This window comes from Theropithecus gelada, chromosome 6 (genome assembly GCF_003255815.1).
Source record: "Theropithecus gelada isolate Dixy chromosome 6, Tgel_1.0, whole genome shotgun sequence".
Taxonomy (NCBI): domain Eukaryota; kingdom Metazoa; phylum Chordata; class Mammalia; order Primates; family Cercopithecidae; genus Theropithecus; species Theropithecus gelada.
Window position 1 is genome coordinate 35811754 of NC_037673.1, and position 15836 is coordinate 35827589.

Consider the following 15836-nt stretch of genomic DNA (forward strand, 5'->3'; position numbering starts at 1 on the left):
CACACCACCACACCCAACTAATTTTTGTATTTTTTTTTTGGTAGAAATGGAGTTTTACTATGTTGCCCAGGTTGGTCTCGAACTCCTTGAGACCACACACCTCGGCTTCCAAAAACACAATCCACACACCTTGGCTTCCAAAAAAGCTGGGGTTACAGGTGTGAGCCACCACACTCAGCCTAATATACAATCTCAAATATTTTGTTTTAAATCATTACTTACTGAACTATAAAGTAAAACTATTTCTTAGACAGCATATTAATACATATTTTACTTTTTAAAGGTTATAAAGATAACACTCACAATATGGAAGATGCACATTTAAAGAAAATTGAAATCAAATATAATCTTATGGCTCAAAAAGGGTTAATATTTTGATACCTACCTTCCCTATCTTTTGTCTGTGACTACTGGGTTAAGAGTTCTTAAATAGTTTTGCCCTCACTTTGTAATCTTCGTATGTTCTCACAAAAGAGAAGCTGAGGAAGCATTTGGCTATTGTGAAAATTAATAAATAGATGTTAACTCACCAAGATATACTACAATAGATTAGACAGCCTGTGCCAAAGTTTAATGCCTAGCCAAAAGCCTCATTAAACTTTAAGCTACCAACGTCAATAATTTTTTTTTTTTTTTTGAGACGGAGTCTCACTCTGCCGCCCAGACTGGAGTGCAGTGGCCGGATCTCAGCTCACTGCAAGCTCCGCCTCCCGGGTTCACGCCATTCTCCTGCCTCAGCCTCCCGAGTAGCTGGGACTACAGGCGCCCGCCATCTCGCCCGGCTAGTTTTTTGTATTTTTTAGTAGAGACGGGGTTTCACCGTGTTCGCCAGGATGGTCTTGATCTCCTGACCTCGTGATCCACCCACGTCAATAATTTTTTAAAGGAAAACATTGACTATGATAATAACTAGAAAATTCCTTCATTTAAAATAATCAACAAATCAACACAAGTCAGTAAAGTTTGAAAAACTAGAGTTTCTTAATACGGACAAACATAGCATTAATATTCAGATTACCACTATCATTACCCAGCTACAGATTGACTAAAACTGCATTAACCACCTCTCAGTGAGTATGGACCACTACCCTCTCCCTTGGCAACCTCTAGTTCCACGGCTTTAAAAGAGATCTATATGCTGATGCCGATGATTCCCAACTGCTATCTCCCAACCTGGCCTATCTTTAGGGCTTCAAATACATTTATTCAACTGCTTATTTGACATATTTCTTTGGATATCTAACAGGCACCTCAAATTTAGAGGGCTAGGTACTGAACATGCCAGATACTGAATAATTAAATACTATTATTATTCATTCAATATCTAGCATGTTCAATATCTAGCCCCTCATTTTCTGGCCCAAGAATTCCCCAACTACGGCTTAAGCCAAGAGTCTAGAGCCATACCCGATGCCTCCATTTTTGCTTATTTCCACATCCAATTACTAGATCTTATGTTTGATCCAAGCACTTTTCTCTTCTTCACCTCTACCACTCATGATCTCACAGCTGAACCACTGCACAGGCCTCTAACTGGGGTTTCCTACTTCCACTCTTGGAGCCCCATAGATTATTCCCCACACAGAAACCAGAGAGACCACAGCATGTCTCTTCCTCAGCTTAATGCCCTCTACAAATGGCATTCTCCCTACCAACTCTCAGGCTTATGCCACCTGACTTCTGCTCCTTTCTCCTACCTGTTTTCCTCCCCATTCCCTACACTCTAATCTCTTTGGTCTATTTTCACCAAGCTCTTCCTTCGTACTTGTTGGAATGCTTTCCATCCCTCCACCTAACTCTGACTCTTTGTAACACCGGGGTGCCAGGACTGCTGAAACAGCTGCTGCTGGTGCTGCCCTTGCAGCTGCAATAGGCTTACTGTGTATTTGAATTAATTACATCTAATTTACCACTTCTACTTTAAATAAAACTTCAAGAGCAGCTGGCCCTCATACTTCAATTCCCTATCCAGACTTTTTACCTTATGTTCCAAATTTTGGTTTGGACAATATGGAACATGTACCCAGGAAAAAAGCACATAAACCTTACTGTGTAAGCCCTGTAAAGGCTAGTCTGGGAGTTCAGAAACTTTTATGCTTACTTCCTGGCTCTCAGCAAGCCCCAGGAAAATAAGATACTTGGCAGTTGACTGTTAGGGAACTTTGACTTGAGATGGCGAAAGGGTCTGAATTTGTGGGAGAAAAAGTTCTGAAGAACTAACAAAAAACTTCAAGTTTTCTATGATTGCTAACAATACTAAAATTTCTAAAATTCCAAATCTAAATACAAAGTTCAGTCAGTATCAGAATACTTAACATTGAAGCAAAAATGTCAGTTCATAAATTCTTATTCCCACTCAAATTTCTTCTTGTGAACTATTTTTCTAGTAAGTCATGCTCAACATTCATTTAGAGAACGTAAGTTCTTATTTTCTTTAAAGACCTTGCTGGTTGGGCTATTAAGCTTTATTAACATGAACTGGCTAAACAAGGCAGATAAAAAATAAGAAAATCACTTAATAAACAGCATCAGTTAGAAAGGCTTAAATCACTATTCAACTGGCTTTAATTCTTCCGTCACATTCAATCACCACAGCCAGTGAGTAGTGAAGTCCAATAATTATATTTGTTTAAAAAGAATATGCAAAAGCTAGTAACAATTTCTTGCTACACCTTTGAAAATAACATGACTTCAAATATCTAAAAACATTCCTTTAATCAGACAAAAATAAGAACACATGATTTCTTAGAAAATGTCTTACCATTAAAAGGTTAGAGAAATTACTGAAATTCAGAACACATTCCCAATTCTCTGCAATGTTACACAACATTATTAGTAACAGTCTTTAATATTTTCCCCAAAAACCTGTTAATTCTTCTCTCCATTAAAATAAATAAATAATTAAAGATTCACCAGGACACTTGGAAAAAGCAGGTGACTCCATGAGATCTACAGACAGACAGACACATTTCAGTATAAGCAAGAGTTTCTCCTACAGAATCTGCAAAAGCCAAGATCATGTCTCTCCACACAGCTTTGATATTAAAATAAAACACAACACGTAAGGAAAAAAAGCAAGATTTTGAATGGATAGATTTAGCACACTTTAAGATCCAGATGTGAAGTTATGCTATTACCTAAATGGTTTATAACACCTTTATTAAATTATCACAGATAGTTCTACTTATCTAAAACTAAATTTATTGCAATTACAAATTTTTAAGGCTTGTTTTACTATTGAGTATTGCTATTTTGTACTCTGTAATTTCTATGATAGCTTAATAAAGGAAAGAATTGAGACTTTTTAAATTTAACACATAATAAATGCACAAACTTTTGAGACAATGACAGTTCAGTATGTAAATCCACTAGGCATAATTTAGGCACCCTGAAAAGCATACACGTTTAACTAAATGGTACTCTAAGTGTTACTCAAAATTGCCTTAAAAAGGTTAACAGCACCTAATTAACACCTAGATAGTCAACCATTTACCTAACATGATCAGACCTAGTGCATCAAACCCTAAAGATTTCTTCAGATATATTTGGTATTTACCTTAGATCACCTCTATCCCACTTACTTTCTACCAGGCTATCACCTTTATTTTCCCCATCGTTCTCTATTTGTGCATTCCTCTGTTAATTCTGTTGACCTTGGTATTGCTCAAGGTTCCAACTTTGGTTTTCTTATCTGCTCTCACTTCATTTTCCCTGAGTTATCTCCCCACTCCAGGAAACTGACCTACCAATTATATCCCAGTAACCTTGAAATCTATACTGTTACTCCACATCTCTTGACCCTGGACTACAAGGAAGCTGGTCCCAGCCTCAAGGAGAAAAGATGTGAAAATGATCTTACTACTTTTTTTAGTGGAAAGTGTGGGGTTGGAGAGGATGATGAAGGAGATGCAATTCTTGCCCTCAAAGAGTTTATAGTCTAGAGAAGAAAATAAACACAGATAAGTATTATGAAGTGAAGAATGCCTAACACAATCTTGGTAGCCAGAGAGAGGCAAAGGCACAGCAAGGTTACCAAAGATGACATCCTGAGAGAGTAATGTCTGAGCTAAACCTCAAACAAAACAAAACAAAACAAAACAAGAGTTGGATAGAGGAAGAAGAGCATTCAAATCAAAGGAGGCTACAAACGTAGACACGTAGACACTGAGCGATGCAAATTCAACCACCGTGAAATACCATCTTTCACCCACCAGGTTGGCAAAGACCCAACAATTTGATAAACTATTTATGGAAAAACAAGTCCCCTTATACAGGGCTGGTGAAAGTAAAAATCTGTACAATCTCTAAGGGAAGCAATTTGGCCAAATCTGTTAAAATTTTATATGCACATGCCTTTTGACTCAACAATTTCAACTTTAGGTATTTGTCTTACAGCTTGATTTACATGCATATAAACACAAATGTTATTCATTTCAGAATATGTTTAATAGCAGAAGATAAATTAGGACACACAATAAAGTTATATACACACTGTTTTTAAAAAGAATGAGAATGCTCTTTATGACAATCTCCACAAATGCTGTTAGGCTAAAAAAAAAAGGCACATAATACCTTAAATAGTATATTATCATTGAATAAAAAGAGATGAGGCAAAGAAAAAGAATATTTCACTGTGTTGATTTGTAGGTATAGGTTGCTTCTGGAAGAAAACACAAGAAATTGATAATAGTTACTTCCAGGGACAAAACTGAATGACAAGTGACAAGTAACAGAAAGACTTTTCATTGTATAATATTTTGTATCTTTTACATTTTGAATCATTTTATGTGCTAGTGATCCATAAATTAAACTAAATCAGTAAAACATCTAATGGAAATTAAGACAGTTTGAAATTGCCAGAATATGAAATTTAAGACAAGAAGTGATCAGAAGTGAAGCTCAAGAGGTAGCCAGTTCACGAAGGGACTTTTCTGGCATTCTAAAGATCCGGAACTTGAGCCCATGACCGTGTTTCTCAGTGTAACTGGGGACCACGTGCAAACCAGGGATAAAACACATCCCTGGAATTCAGTCTGAGTCATTAATGTCAGGTGTGTACTTCAGAAAACCAAAGTCTGGGAATTCTCCACAAACTGAGTCAGAGTCTTGGGGGCTAAGGTTCAGGTGTCTGCATTTTAACAAGTACTCTAGGTGACTAAAGGGTACAGGGAGCTTCTGTGGAGTTCTAAGCAGAAGAGGGAAAGGGCCAGATGCTCACTTTAGATAGACACTCTGGTGTCTGTGTCTAGAAGATTTGAGAGGAGCAAGATTCAGTTAGAAAGCTCCGGCAGTACTCCAAATTATGCTATTTGATTAACAATCATATTGTATACAATATACTTATTGCATACAATGTAGCAAAAGTATACCACCTGACAAAATTATACCATGGTACACTTATTGCATACCCTGTGGCAAAAGTATTATCTGCCCAAGTGCTACAACCTAAGCCACAAAATCTTCAGAAAACAAAAGGGAAATCCAAGGTGCTACACCTTCCAAGTCATCTAGTTTAATCCAATAACACGGCAGACTATTAAATGAAATTATTCTATCCCATTATGAATTTTAGAAAACAAAACTAAAAGTAGACACCAATAAAAGGGTTGCCAAGTTGTGAGACCTGGAATGACGGAGAGGAGGGTAGAAACTGCTGACTTCTTATTTGTTCTTATTATGTTCTTATGACTTCTTATTAAAATATTTTTTTTTCCTTATTCAGTTCCCCATCCTTGGTGACAGGTGAAAAAGAGCTTTAAATAAAACCTTTTTTTGACCAGTGAGGTATGTTTCTGGTGTCAAAATCCTTTCCAAGTCAGTTCTGTTTCATCTAGAGTTCTAATTTGTGTTAAGGACCCTGTTAATAGCAGTTCCACATTTGCCAACAGCTATATCTCTTAATGAAGCAAGTAAATTGTAGTAATAGTTTTACTGGCTTTTGAAACGTCATGAAACAGTAGAGCTAAAATATTTGACCAGAAATTTGATATCACAAGATAAGTCATTGGTCAATCAATGGGGAAAAAGACAAGATTTTAAAATAAAGCAATGTAACCAATATGAAAGGGTAAATAAAAGTCAAAACTTTGACTAGCTTGAAGGATGTAAACCTATTCTGTGCATGCCTTATCAACTAAAAAATATTTCCTGTAATTGTTTACATTTCTACAAAGTTAGAAAATCATCAGCCTTCAGGGTATAAAATTATACTGGCACTCTATCCTTCATCTTCCATTTGCATTTTAACAAACAGCCTAATACAGACCTGTTTTACATAAAAAAAAAAAAAAAAACCACCACCACCACCACGACAAAAGAGAATGCTTTGACAAAAAACCAAGTTACCATGACACTATAGACACAGCAGCCATGGTGAGACTCAAACACTTGGCCACTTTCTTTTATATCCAATTCACATGATTCACATAACTTAGTATTTTTTACCCCAGCAATATAACCAATAATGCTTATCATCTTATCACTCCTATTACAGAATCCCATTTTAGGACAACTTCACACAGCCCAGTATTCTTTGGCCTATTAATAATCTCTCATCTGGGCTACAACTAATGCTATTGCACTCTGAGTACAGGCCTTGATATAAACTATAACACAAATTCAAATCAGTAAGGAACTTATCCAATAAAACTGTAATGACAACAACATCAACAAAAACTATTCCAATGCCCGGCAATTACAAAACTGTGTATTCTACAGTCCCAGGAGTTTTACTTCAAAGCTGGCTTATCCCAAACAGCATTACCTAGCAATAGACAAATATTTACCTTATTAGAGATTTCTCCACTCAGAATGGGTACACTTAGGTGGTTTGACTTTTTAAGACTTATTGATTTTCCCTACATTTTAAAAGTTTTTTATTAAGTGGCAATCTAGTTCAGAGGTCCAAGAGTTAATCCTGAGATGTCACCCATTTTCTTGAGGCCTTGAAAACGTTATCCACAGTTTCAAAATGCCAGCACTGTAAAGGACCTTGGAGGCTATCTGGTACAACCTCAGCAATTCACATACTGAATTAGGTGGAGCACTTTGAAAACGGACAATACTACACAAGAAGTATCATTTCCACCTATGAGGCCCAGAGAACACACATAGGAAGTTAACCACACAGAACCAGGGGCCTAGAACTGAGCTCTTCACTCTTAATCCCACACTTTAAACATGCCAAGTGAGCTATTTTAAATTGTTGTGGGAAGCTTCGATAAAACTGTATGCACATATTCATGCATACATGGCATTTGACAAATTCTACAAGCTAGACTTTGCAAAATTAGTACAACCCAAAGGGCACACCACTTTCCCCAAATAGTAACACTGTGCTTTCTTATGACATTACTAGTCCATGCCTCACCTCTAGTTTCACTCCCTAACACAAACTCAACTACTCTAGCCTCCTGTTCAAACTGTTTTATTCTTTAAATGATGCAAGTGTGTTCTATAAACAGTCATTTTCAAACACTCAGGAAACAGAAAACAAATCTACAAATTTAGACTCCCATCAGGTGAATGCAGAGGCCCTTTTCAGTAAACCCAACAAAGCAGGATGTTTAATGTTGACAACAGATTCAGCACTTAAGCAAAGATGAGTTATAATTTCATTTTGACGACTCTACAAAAAAATAACTTCGCTAAGATCACACGATACCAGAGGTTTCCAACAGGTTGTCTTGTCTTGCACAGAATTAAACTAAATTAGTTACGTGCAATTAATTCCAAAACCTTTTGGTGCACAGTGCCAACAATTAAGAGATTTCCAACAGATTTTTCTGGACACATTGCTCATGGTAGCACCGGGCACTCTCCTTTTCCTGAAGTTGGTGGATGGGGGTATGGCATCAGAAATTGTTTTTAAAGTGTTGGGGGGGCGGGGGTTGACAACAGGAAGATTCAAACTCTGGTTTTGCTCTTGGATTTGTATCTTTTTGCATATATATTAATAAACGTATCAAATATGGTCTATTGTGGAGATATTGTTGCACAAGAGTCGCAGGCTTTTTATTTCACACACTACCCAGTATACCAGCCCCTTGTCCTGACATTTCTCCTTAAAAACGTATATATACAAGTCACATTTTCTCCCTTTCCCTTCTCAGCACCAAAGACCTGTGCTTTTAAAACAAGTTGGTAGTGTCCAACGACCACGTTACAGCAAGGAAAAGGCTCAGGCTGAAGGGCTTTCCGGAGTGCCCTAGGCCTCGCAGTCCTGCAGAGTAAAAGGGGGTGTGTCCGCGGTAGTTTCGGCCCTTTTCCCCCTGCAGCTCTCTGCGGCGCCCCGGGCCCCCTTTCTTGGGGCGTCCTGGGGAGCTGTTCGCAGGGCGTCCAGCCCTCAGGCCACGGCTCACTTTCTTGGAGTGGGACCCAACCAGCGAACGAGGGCGGGGTCGGCGAGGGCACCAACGAATCCCCAAACCCCTCACTCTTATGAGACCACTCGGCAGCCCCTCTTCGCCCTCCCCGCGGCGCCCCTGCCTCGGAAGTCCCTGCACGAATACTGCCCCTCTCCCTCTCCCCGGCTCTCCCTCTCCCCGGCCCTGCCTCTCCCTCGCACGCACGCCCAGAGGCAAAGAGGACCCAGGGAGAAACCAGAGGACCTGGGGGCCGCGAGAGAGGCAGGACGGGCATCTGCGATGCCCTGGGAAGAGTTGTCCCGAGAGGTCTCGCCCGAGGGGGCGCAGCAGCCACCAGAGCCCCGGCCGAGCACGGGAGCGAAGCGGGGCCGAGCCAGGACCCACCAGCTGCTTCAGGTCCTCCTCCGAGAGCTCCGCGTAACGGTACCGCTGCTGCTCGAACTCGTACCGGGTGGTTTTGGCCACCACCACCACCCGGGAGGGACGGAAGCCGCCGTCCGGGCGGCTGCCACAGCCCGCCAGCTCGCGCGGCTGCCCCTGCCCCAGATGCCGCCGGCCGCCACCGTCACCGCCCAGCCGGGGCCGCGCGGCGGGGCCTCCCGCACCCGGTCCCCGCAGCGCCGCCGCCCGGCCGCCCGCCACGCGACAACAGCTGCCCAGGAGGAAGCCTCGGTAGCAAGTCATCCTGGGCCAGGCCGCGGCTGCGGGCTCGGGCTCGGGCTCCGGCTCCTTGCCTCCGCTCCCCACCGCCGGGAGTGCGCGCCGCTCGCGCAACCCCGGCCTCTAACTTCGCGCCGGGCGGGCAGAGGTTAAGTGCCGGGACGTGCGTGGCCAGCGCGGCTAGGGGGACGTACCCAGACGTTGACGAAGGCGGGGAAAGCGTGGCGATTGGGAAACCGTAGACCCCACGCGGGGGAAAGGTGGGCGGGGAAGAAATGGAGACCTCGGGCTAGTGGGTTTTGTTTGTTTGTTTATTCGTTTCACTCACGCCTGCGTAATGGCCGCTTCGCCGCCCAGGGGCGACCTCCCAGCTCCACAAGCTTCCCTGAGGTAGCTCTTCTCCCGCCCCCAGGCTAACTCTATCGGCCAATCAGAACCCGCGGCGGCTCCGGATCCCGAGGGGCCGCGCCATTTGCTGTGGCGGGGAAAGAGGTAGAATTCTGTTAGGCGGTTGCGCCGCTCTGAGGAATCCAGCTGGATCCGGTCTGAGGCGGCGCGGGGCCTGTGGGTGGGGTTTTGAGCCACTGGCGGGAAGGCAGGTTCCGGGCATGTCCTCGCTCGGGTTCTGTTCTGCAGGCCGACCACGTGCCCGTTAGTTCATTTGACCAGGGCGTGTGATAGCTGGTGTGTCCAGGGCCGGGCTGGGGGCTGAGGAGGGGAACCCGGCTCCTGCTGCACCGTGTGCGTGACCTGGCACGAAATCCTCTCGGCGTGGGACCCAGTGCCCGCCCCGCTGCCCCCCGAAGAGGCCTAAGGAACTTGGAGGATGATGGGTAGGGGAGCCTGGCAGAATGGAGCATTTCTCCACGAGGAGCGACGGTTGAAAGTAGGCAGGACTAGAGCGCGGGGTTAAGAATGTTAGTCATTTGGACTTTGTCCTATAGGTTGGAATTATTTGAAAGCTTTTAATTGGAATGGAGTGAGTTAAAGCAATGTTTGATGACTGTTGATCTGGCTTGGGAATGTTGGGTAGCTTGGGAGGCAAGAAGAGGAGGACAGGATGCTGTTGGGATAATGACCCATGGAGTGATCAGGACCAGGACCAGGGCTGGGGTGTGATGAGAACAGAAGGAAACGTCCCATTTTAGGGGGGAAACCAAATGGCAGTGCACATTCTGCTGTTCAATTCCTGCAGCTCCCTAGATCCCCTTCCCCTGGCACTGTGTTTGCTCCTTTGTAGTCCTGGCGCTAAGTCGCTTCTGGACTTTGGACAGGTTACTTCATCTTTCTGGGCCTCAGATTCCTCATCTGTAAAAAGGAGGTTAGGTGACCCCAAGGTTCTACCAAGTCCAAATCGATTCAGTGAATCTGTGACTCTCCTCACGGGCCCACCAGCACCAGCGTTCATTCGTTGGTTCCCGCTGTGTGCCTGCTGTGTGCCAGGTAGTGTATTGGACTGGGAGCATGCACAATGAAGCCCGATAGGTGTTTACTTGGTAAAGTTCTGCCACTGACCCATTCTCACCAAGAACTTTGCCTCACAGCAGCTGCTTATAGTGACGTGTAGTGTAACAGCCTTAATAACCTGAACTTCTAGAGGTAACATCTATAACTATGCTCAGACTCCTTTGTAGTCTTACTATTTTAAACTTCATTAGATATTAGGAAGGGAATAAAAGGGAGAAATCACAGATGACACTTAGGTTTGAGGCCAGGGTGAATAGGGGAATGTTAATTGATCCATTCGACAGAAAAAAAAAATGAGTAGGGAGAAACTGTTTGGGATCAAAGTCGGAGTTTTGTTGCTCATATTTGAAATCTCAGACCTCATTTCTTCCCACTTCACAGATTAAAAACCCAGATTTTTGGCTCTCTCACTTCAGCTACAAACATGCATTGACATCTCAGTTGGAATAGGCCTTTGTCCATAGTTATTTTGCATATCATCTTCCACCTCCTAAAAAATGTGCTTTCTGAAGGCATCCTCTCCCAGGTATCTTGAATTTTCCCTCCCAAATGAGTTTACCTCTTCAGGATTTAAATATGCTCATGTCTATGACATCTTTAAAGTTTTTCTTTAAAAAACAACCTCTAAGCCTTGGTTTTTACATATTGCCTGCCTTACCTTTACAGCTGATTCTCCAAAGAGTAGTCTTGTTTATCATTGTCACATCCCTGCCTCCTAGTCATTCCTCAACCTGTTGTACACTAGCTTCTCCCCACTACTTTGCTAATTACTAGTGTTTCCAAGGTGGCCAAAAGATATTGTTGGAACTCAAAATACTTTTTTCAGTCTTTTAATTGCTTGATCTTTCTGAAGAATTTGGAATGGTTATCATTTCTTCTTGAAATCTTTTACTGTCTCCCAACACACCAGTCCCTAACAGTGTTTCTCCCATTTCTATGTCCCTTTTTGACTTCTTCCTAAACCCATCTCCAAGATGTCTTCTGTCCTCGTCTCCTTGTCTCTTCTTCTGCCTCTTCTTTGTCCTTCTCTCTCTCTCTCTCTGTCACACACACACATTCCTGAGTTCATTCAGTGTTGTGTAATGGAAGGATCTTGGTTCAAATCCCAGTTTTATTGTTTATTAGCTTTGTGAAACTTGAACTGGTTGTTTAACCTTCCTGAGCCTACTTCTGCATTTATAAAATATAATTGCTACCTTGTAAAATTGTGAATATATGACAGATGCCTAGCACTGTGCCCACTACACAGTACACACCTGGCAAATATTAGCCCCTTTCATGACCTCAGCTATTACTGCCGTCTTTAGCCCAGATCTTTCTCCTGAATTTCCAATCCTTATCTAGTTTCCTTTTAGATAATGTCTCTTAAATCTTACACATGTAACACACATTCGTGGAGATTAAATTACATTTGAGTGTCACTGTAGGCCAGGTATCCTGCTAGGTGCTACAGATGAAATGATAAAAAGCGTCCATGCCCTTGAGGAGCCTAAAGTCTATGCAGTGATGGAGTTATACATAGAATGCTATAGAAATTTGGAGGAGCAGGTCTTAAGTCAGCCTAAGAAGAGTTAGACAAGGCTTTCTGGAAATGTGAAGAGCTAAGCCTTAAATGATGAATACAATATTAGCCATTATCAGCAAGTATGAGAAGGAAATTCCACAGAAGAAACACCATGAACAAATGCATAGAAGCAATGAACTAGCAATTTTGAATTTTTAGAGAATTTAGAGAGAGGCAGACAACACTGGGAAGTGAGGCTAGAGAGGTAGACAAGGGTAAAGACAATGAGAAGTGTTAAATCCATGCTTAGGAACTTGTCTTTTATCCTGCATATATTAGGAGGAACCAAAGGAGAAAATGACACAATTAGCTTTGCAAAAATTGTGATTTTTTTTTTTTTTTGAGATAGTGTCTCGCTCTGTCATCCAGACTGGGGTGCAGTGGCGCAATCTCGGCTCACTGCAACCTCCACCTCCCGGGTTCAAGCGATTCTCCTGCGTCAGCCTCCCGAGTAGCTGGGACTACAGATGTGTGCCACCATGCCAGGCTAATTTTTTGTATTTTTAGTAGAAACAGGGTTTCACTGTCTTAGCCAGAATGGTCTCGATCTCCTGACCTCATGATCCACTCACCTCAGCCTCCCAAAATGCTGGGATTACAGACGTGAGCCACCGCACCCCAGGCGTGAGCAGGCATTTTTTAGAAGAAACACAAACAGTGAATAAATACTTGAAAAGATAACATTATTAGAAATTAGAGAAATACTAATAATATCATTGTGAAATAATATTTTATATCCACTAGATTGGTACAAATTAAGAAATCTTGGTAATACTCTGTTAGAAAACTTATCCATATCAAGTCTTGATTAGCCTAAACATTGGCTAATCATTTCAATAATTCTTCCTTCCAGTGTAAAAAAATAGTTTACAAATTTTTTTTTTTTTTTTGAGACGGGGTCTTACTCTGTCACCTAGACTGGAGTGCAGTGGCACTGCACTGCATGGCTAACACAGCCGCAAACTCCCAGGCTCAGGCAATCCTCCTACCTCAGCCTTCTAGGTAGTTGGGACTACAGATGCATGTCACCATGCCCTGCTAATTTTTTTTTTTTTTTTTTTTTTTTTTTTGAGATGGAGTCTCCCTCTGTCATCCCGGCTGGAGTGCAGTGAGTGGCACGATCTCGACTCATTGCAACCTCCGCCTCCCGGTTTAAGCAATTCTCTGCCTCAGCCTCCCGGTGGCTGGGATTACAGGCCGTGCCATCACGCCCGGCTAATTTTTGTATTTTTAGTAGCGACGGGGTTTCACCATCTTGTCCAGGCTGGTCCTAAGAACTCGTGACCTCATGATCCGCCTGCCTCGGCCTCCCAAAATGCTGGGATTACAGGCATGAGCCACCGCGCCCAGCCACCCTGCTAATTTTTTGAAATTTTTGTAGAAATGGGGTGTTGTGCAGTGTTGCCCGGGCTGGTCCTGAACTCCTGGGCTCAGGCAATCTACCGACCTCACCCTCCCAAACCAAACTGCTGGCATTCATGGATTTAATGTTACTGAGTTTTAAACTCAAACTCCATCTATGGTGAGGCTGGTGTGCTTTTCTAGTAAATGAGTCTAACCAACCATGTGATAGCCATATCTCAAGCAAGCTTAACTGTTCTCAACATTTTATGGGAAAAATTATATATCACTGTGATATTCACAACTTGAAGATTTACACAGGTTTTAAAATATATCATTCCCAACCCCTAGAATCCTTCCCACCCCCACTTCGCGTACATTCTGACTCTATGGAAGACATATATACCTCTTTTTATGACATTCAAATACTCTAAGACCTATATAGCAGGGGTCCCCAACCCCCGAGCTATGGACCAGTACCAGTCTCTGGCCTGTTAGGAACCAAGCCACACAGCCGGAGGGGATAGGCAGGCAAGGGAGTGAAGCTTCATCTGTATTTACAGCTGTTTCCCATAATTTGCGTTACTGTCTGAGCTCTGCCTGCTGTCAGATCAGAGGCAGCATTTGATTTTCATAGGATGCAAACCTTACTGTGAACTGCGCAAGGCACCTAGATTGCACGCTCCATATGAGACTCTTTAATACCTGATGATCTGAGATGGAACAGCTTCATCCCAAAACCACCCCACCCTACCTACCCCCTAACCTGTGGAAAAACTGTCATCCACAAAACCAGTCCCTGGTGCCAAAAAGGTTGGTTACCACTGCTGTATAGGATGTATTCTGGCGAAAAAGGGTTCTTTGCTTTGGCAGTAATGGATGGAAAATAATATATTTTTAAGAGAACATTTTAATTGTCTATAATTAGGGTAAACAGTTGGGTAAAATCTTATTAAAAGAGAAGAAAGTTAAGGTTGTCTTAACAAAAGATATATAAGACATAAATAGTTAATTAAATTTTAATTAAAAACAGCTGTTTTGGAAATCCAAAATGTATACTTCGAAATGATCTACCTAAATAACTTATGAAAATGGATGTTATTGTACAACTGATGTTATTGTACAACTTCTCCTTATAAAAGGGGAAGAAAGGACATAGGAAAGCTGAAAAGAAGAAGGCTAGGTGAAGATACAGGACAAGGAAAAGTCATAAAATGTTTCTACTATTCCTCCAAAATTGTACTAAATATTTGTGTAAGAATTCTAAGAATAATGGAGTGTATAGAAAGCGGGTTGAAAGAGTTGTGAGCTAAATATCATGTTTCTGTTCTTCTTTTCCATTTCATAATCTGGGAATTTTCACTTCTTTCTTTGCTTTCCTGATATTCTAACCCTATATTTGGTTTTGTTGCACTGGAATTTCTATATAGATCAGAAATTAAGGTAGTTAATTTTTTCCATTGATATATGCGGAGAAATCTAAAGAAAATCATAGAATGAATTTAACTTAAAATGTTTCAAGCATTGAGAAGATACTGCTTTATCTCTACCTTAGTGTGGTGACAAGGATGAACATGTCAAAAGGATAACGATGACCAGGTGCAGTGGCTCATGCCTGTAATCCCAACACTTTGGGAGGCTGAGGCAACGTGGATCACTTGAGATCAGGAGTTCAAGACCAGCCTGGCCAACATGGTGAAACCCCGTCTCTACTAAAAATACAAAAATTAGCCGGTTGTGATGGCAGGCGCCTGTAACCCCAGCTACTCGGGAGTCTGAGTAAGGCACGAGAATCCCTTGAACCCGGGAGGCGAAGGTTGAAGTGAGCCGAGGTGGTGCCACTGCACTCCAACCTGGGTGACAGAGCGAGACTCTGTCTAAAAAACAAACAAACAAAATACGTAAATAAAGTTATTTGTTCTCTTCTTCACTTTAGCAATTGATAGTGCAATCACAATGTTCCCACATCAACTAAGATCTTACAATAAAAGAGAACCAGTGCTTTATTATCTTCTCCAAATATCTCTCTGTGTTATGTTTCTAATGAAAATTTTTTGCTGAGTGTGTTCCACATCAGAGTCACTCTTCTTGATTTTTAAAGTGTTTCTGTTGTCCATTTGTTTTGTCCTTTCTTTCGTACTATGTCTCTTTTTTCCCTTCTATCTTTTCTTCATCTCTCTCACATTAACTTTATTTTTCCTCTTTATTTTCTGAGTCATTGACTCCTTTATTTAGAAGTAAAGGATATTATGTGCCATATTTCTTCTAGAATCACTGGAAGAATGAATGGGCCTCTCTCAGTAGTTACCTTACATTAAGTTACGCTTTCTCAGTTATAAGGAAGGACAAAATGAACAATTATACTAACTAAATCATAATCTAAAAGAGTTAATTTAACTTTCATATGCTAAACTTTCAGGCAGTAGCTGAGGTTTGAC

The 15836-nt window shown here is 41.8% G+C and overlaps 1 protein-coding gene across 5 annotated transcripts in view; it reads right to left on the bottom strand.

Annotated features, from left to right (window-relative positions):
- The window catches only part of NADK2 (NAD kinase 2, mitochondrial), a 45704-nt gene extending 36168 nt beyond the window's left edge, over positions 1-9536 (bottom strand). For 2 of the 5 annotated variants that reach the window (XM_025387220.1, XM_025387219.1), the window contains exon 1: positions 9355-9536. Coding sequence is in view for 2 of the 5 variants with exons in the window: in XM_025387218.1 (XP_025243003.1) it covers positions 8751-9050 (300 nt within the window). In the remaining 3 variants the exon portion in view is untranslated. Of the gene's footprint in view, positions 1-8609; positions 8637-8750; positions 9295-9354 lie in introns of those variants that run through there. The other 3 variants (XM_025387218.1, XM_025387217.1, XM_025387221.1) reach the window with 2 other exon arrangements.
- Between the last annotated feature and the right edge of the window lie 6300 nt (positions 9537-15836).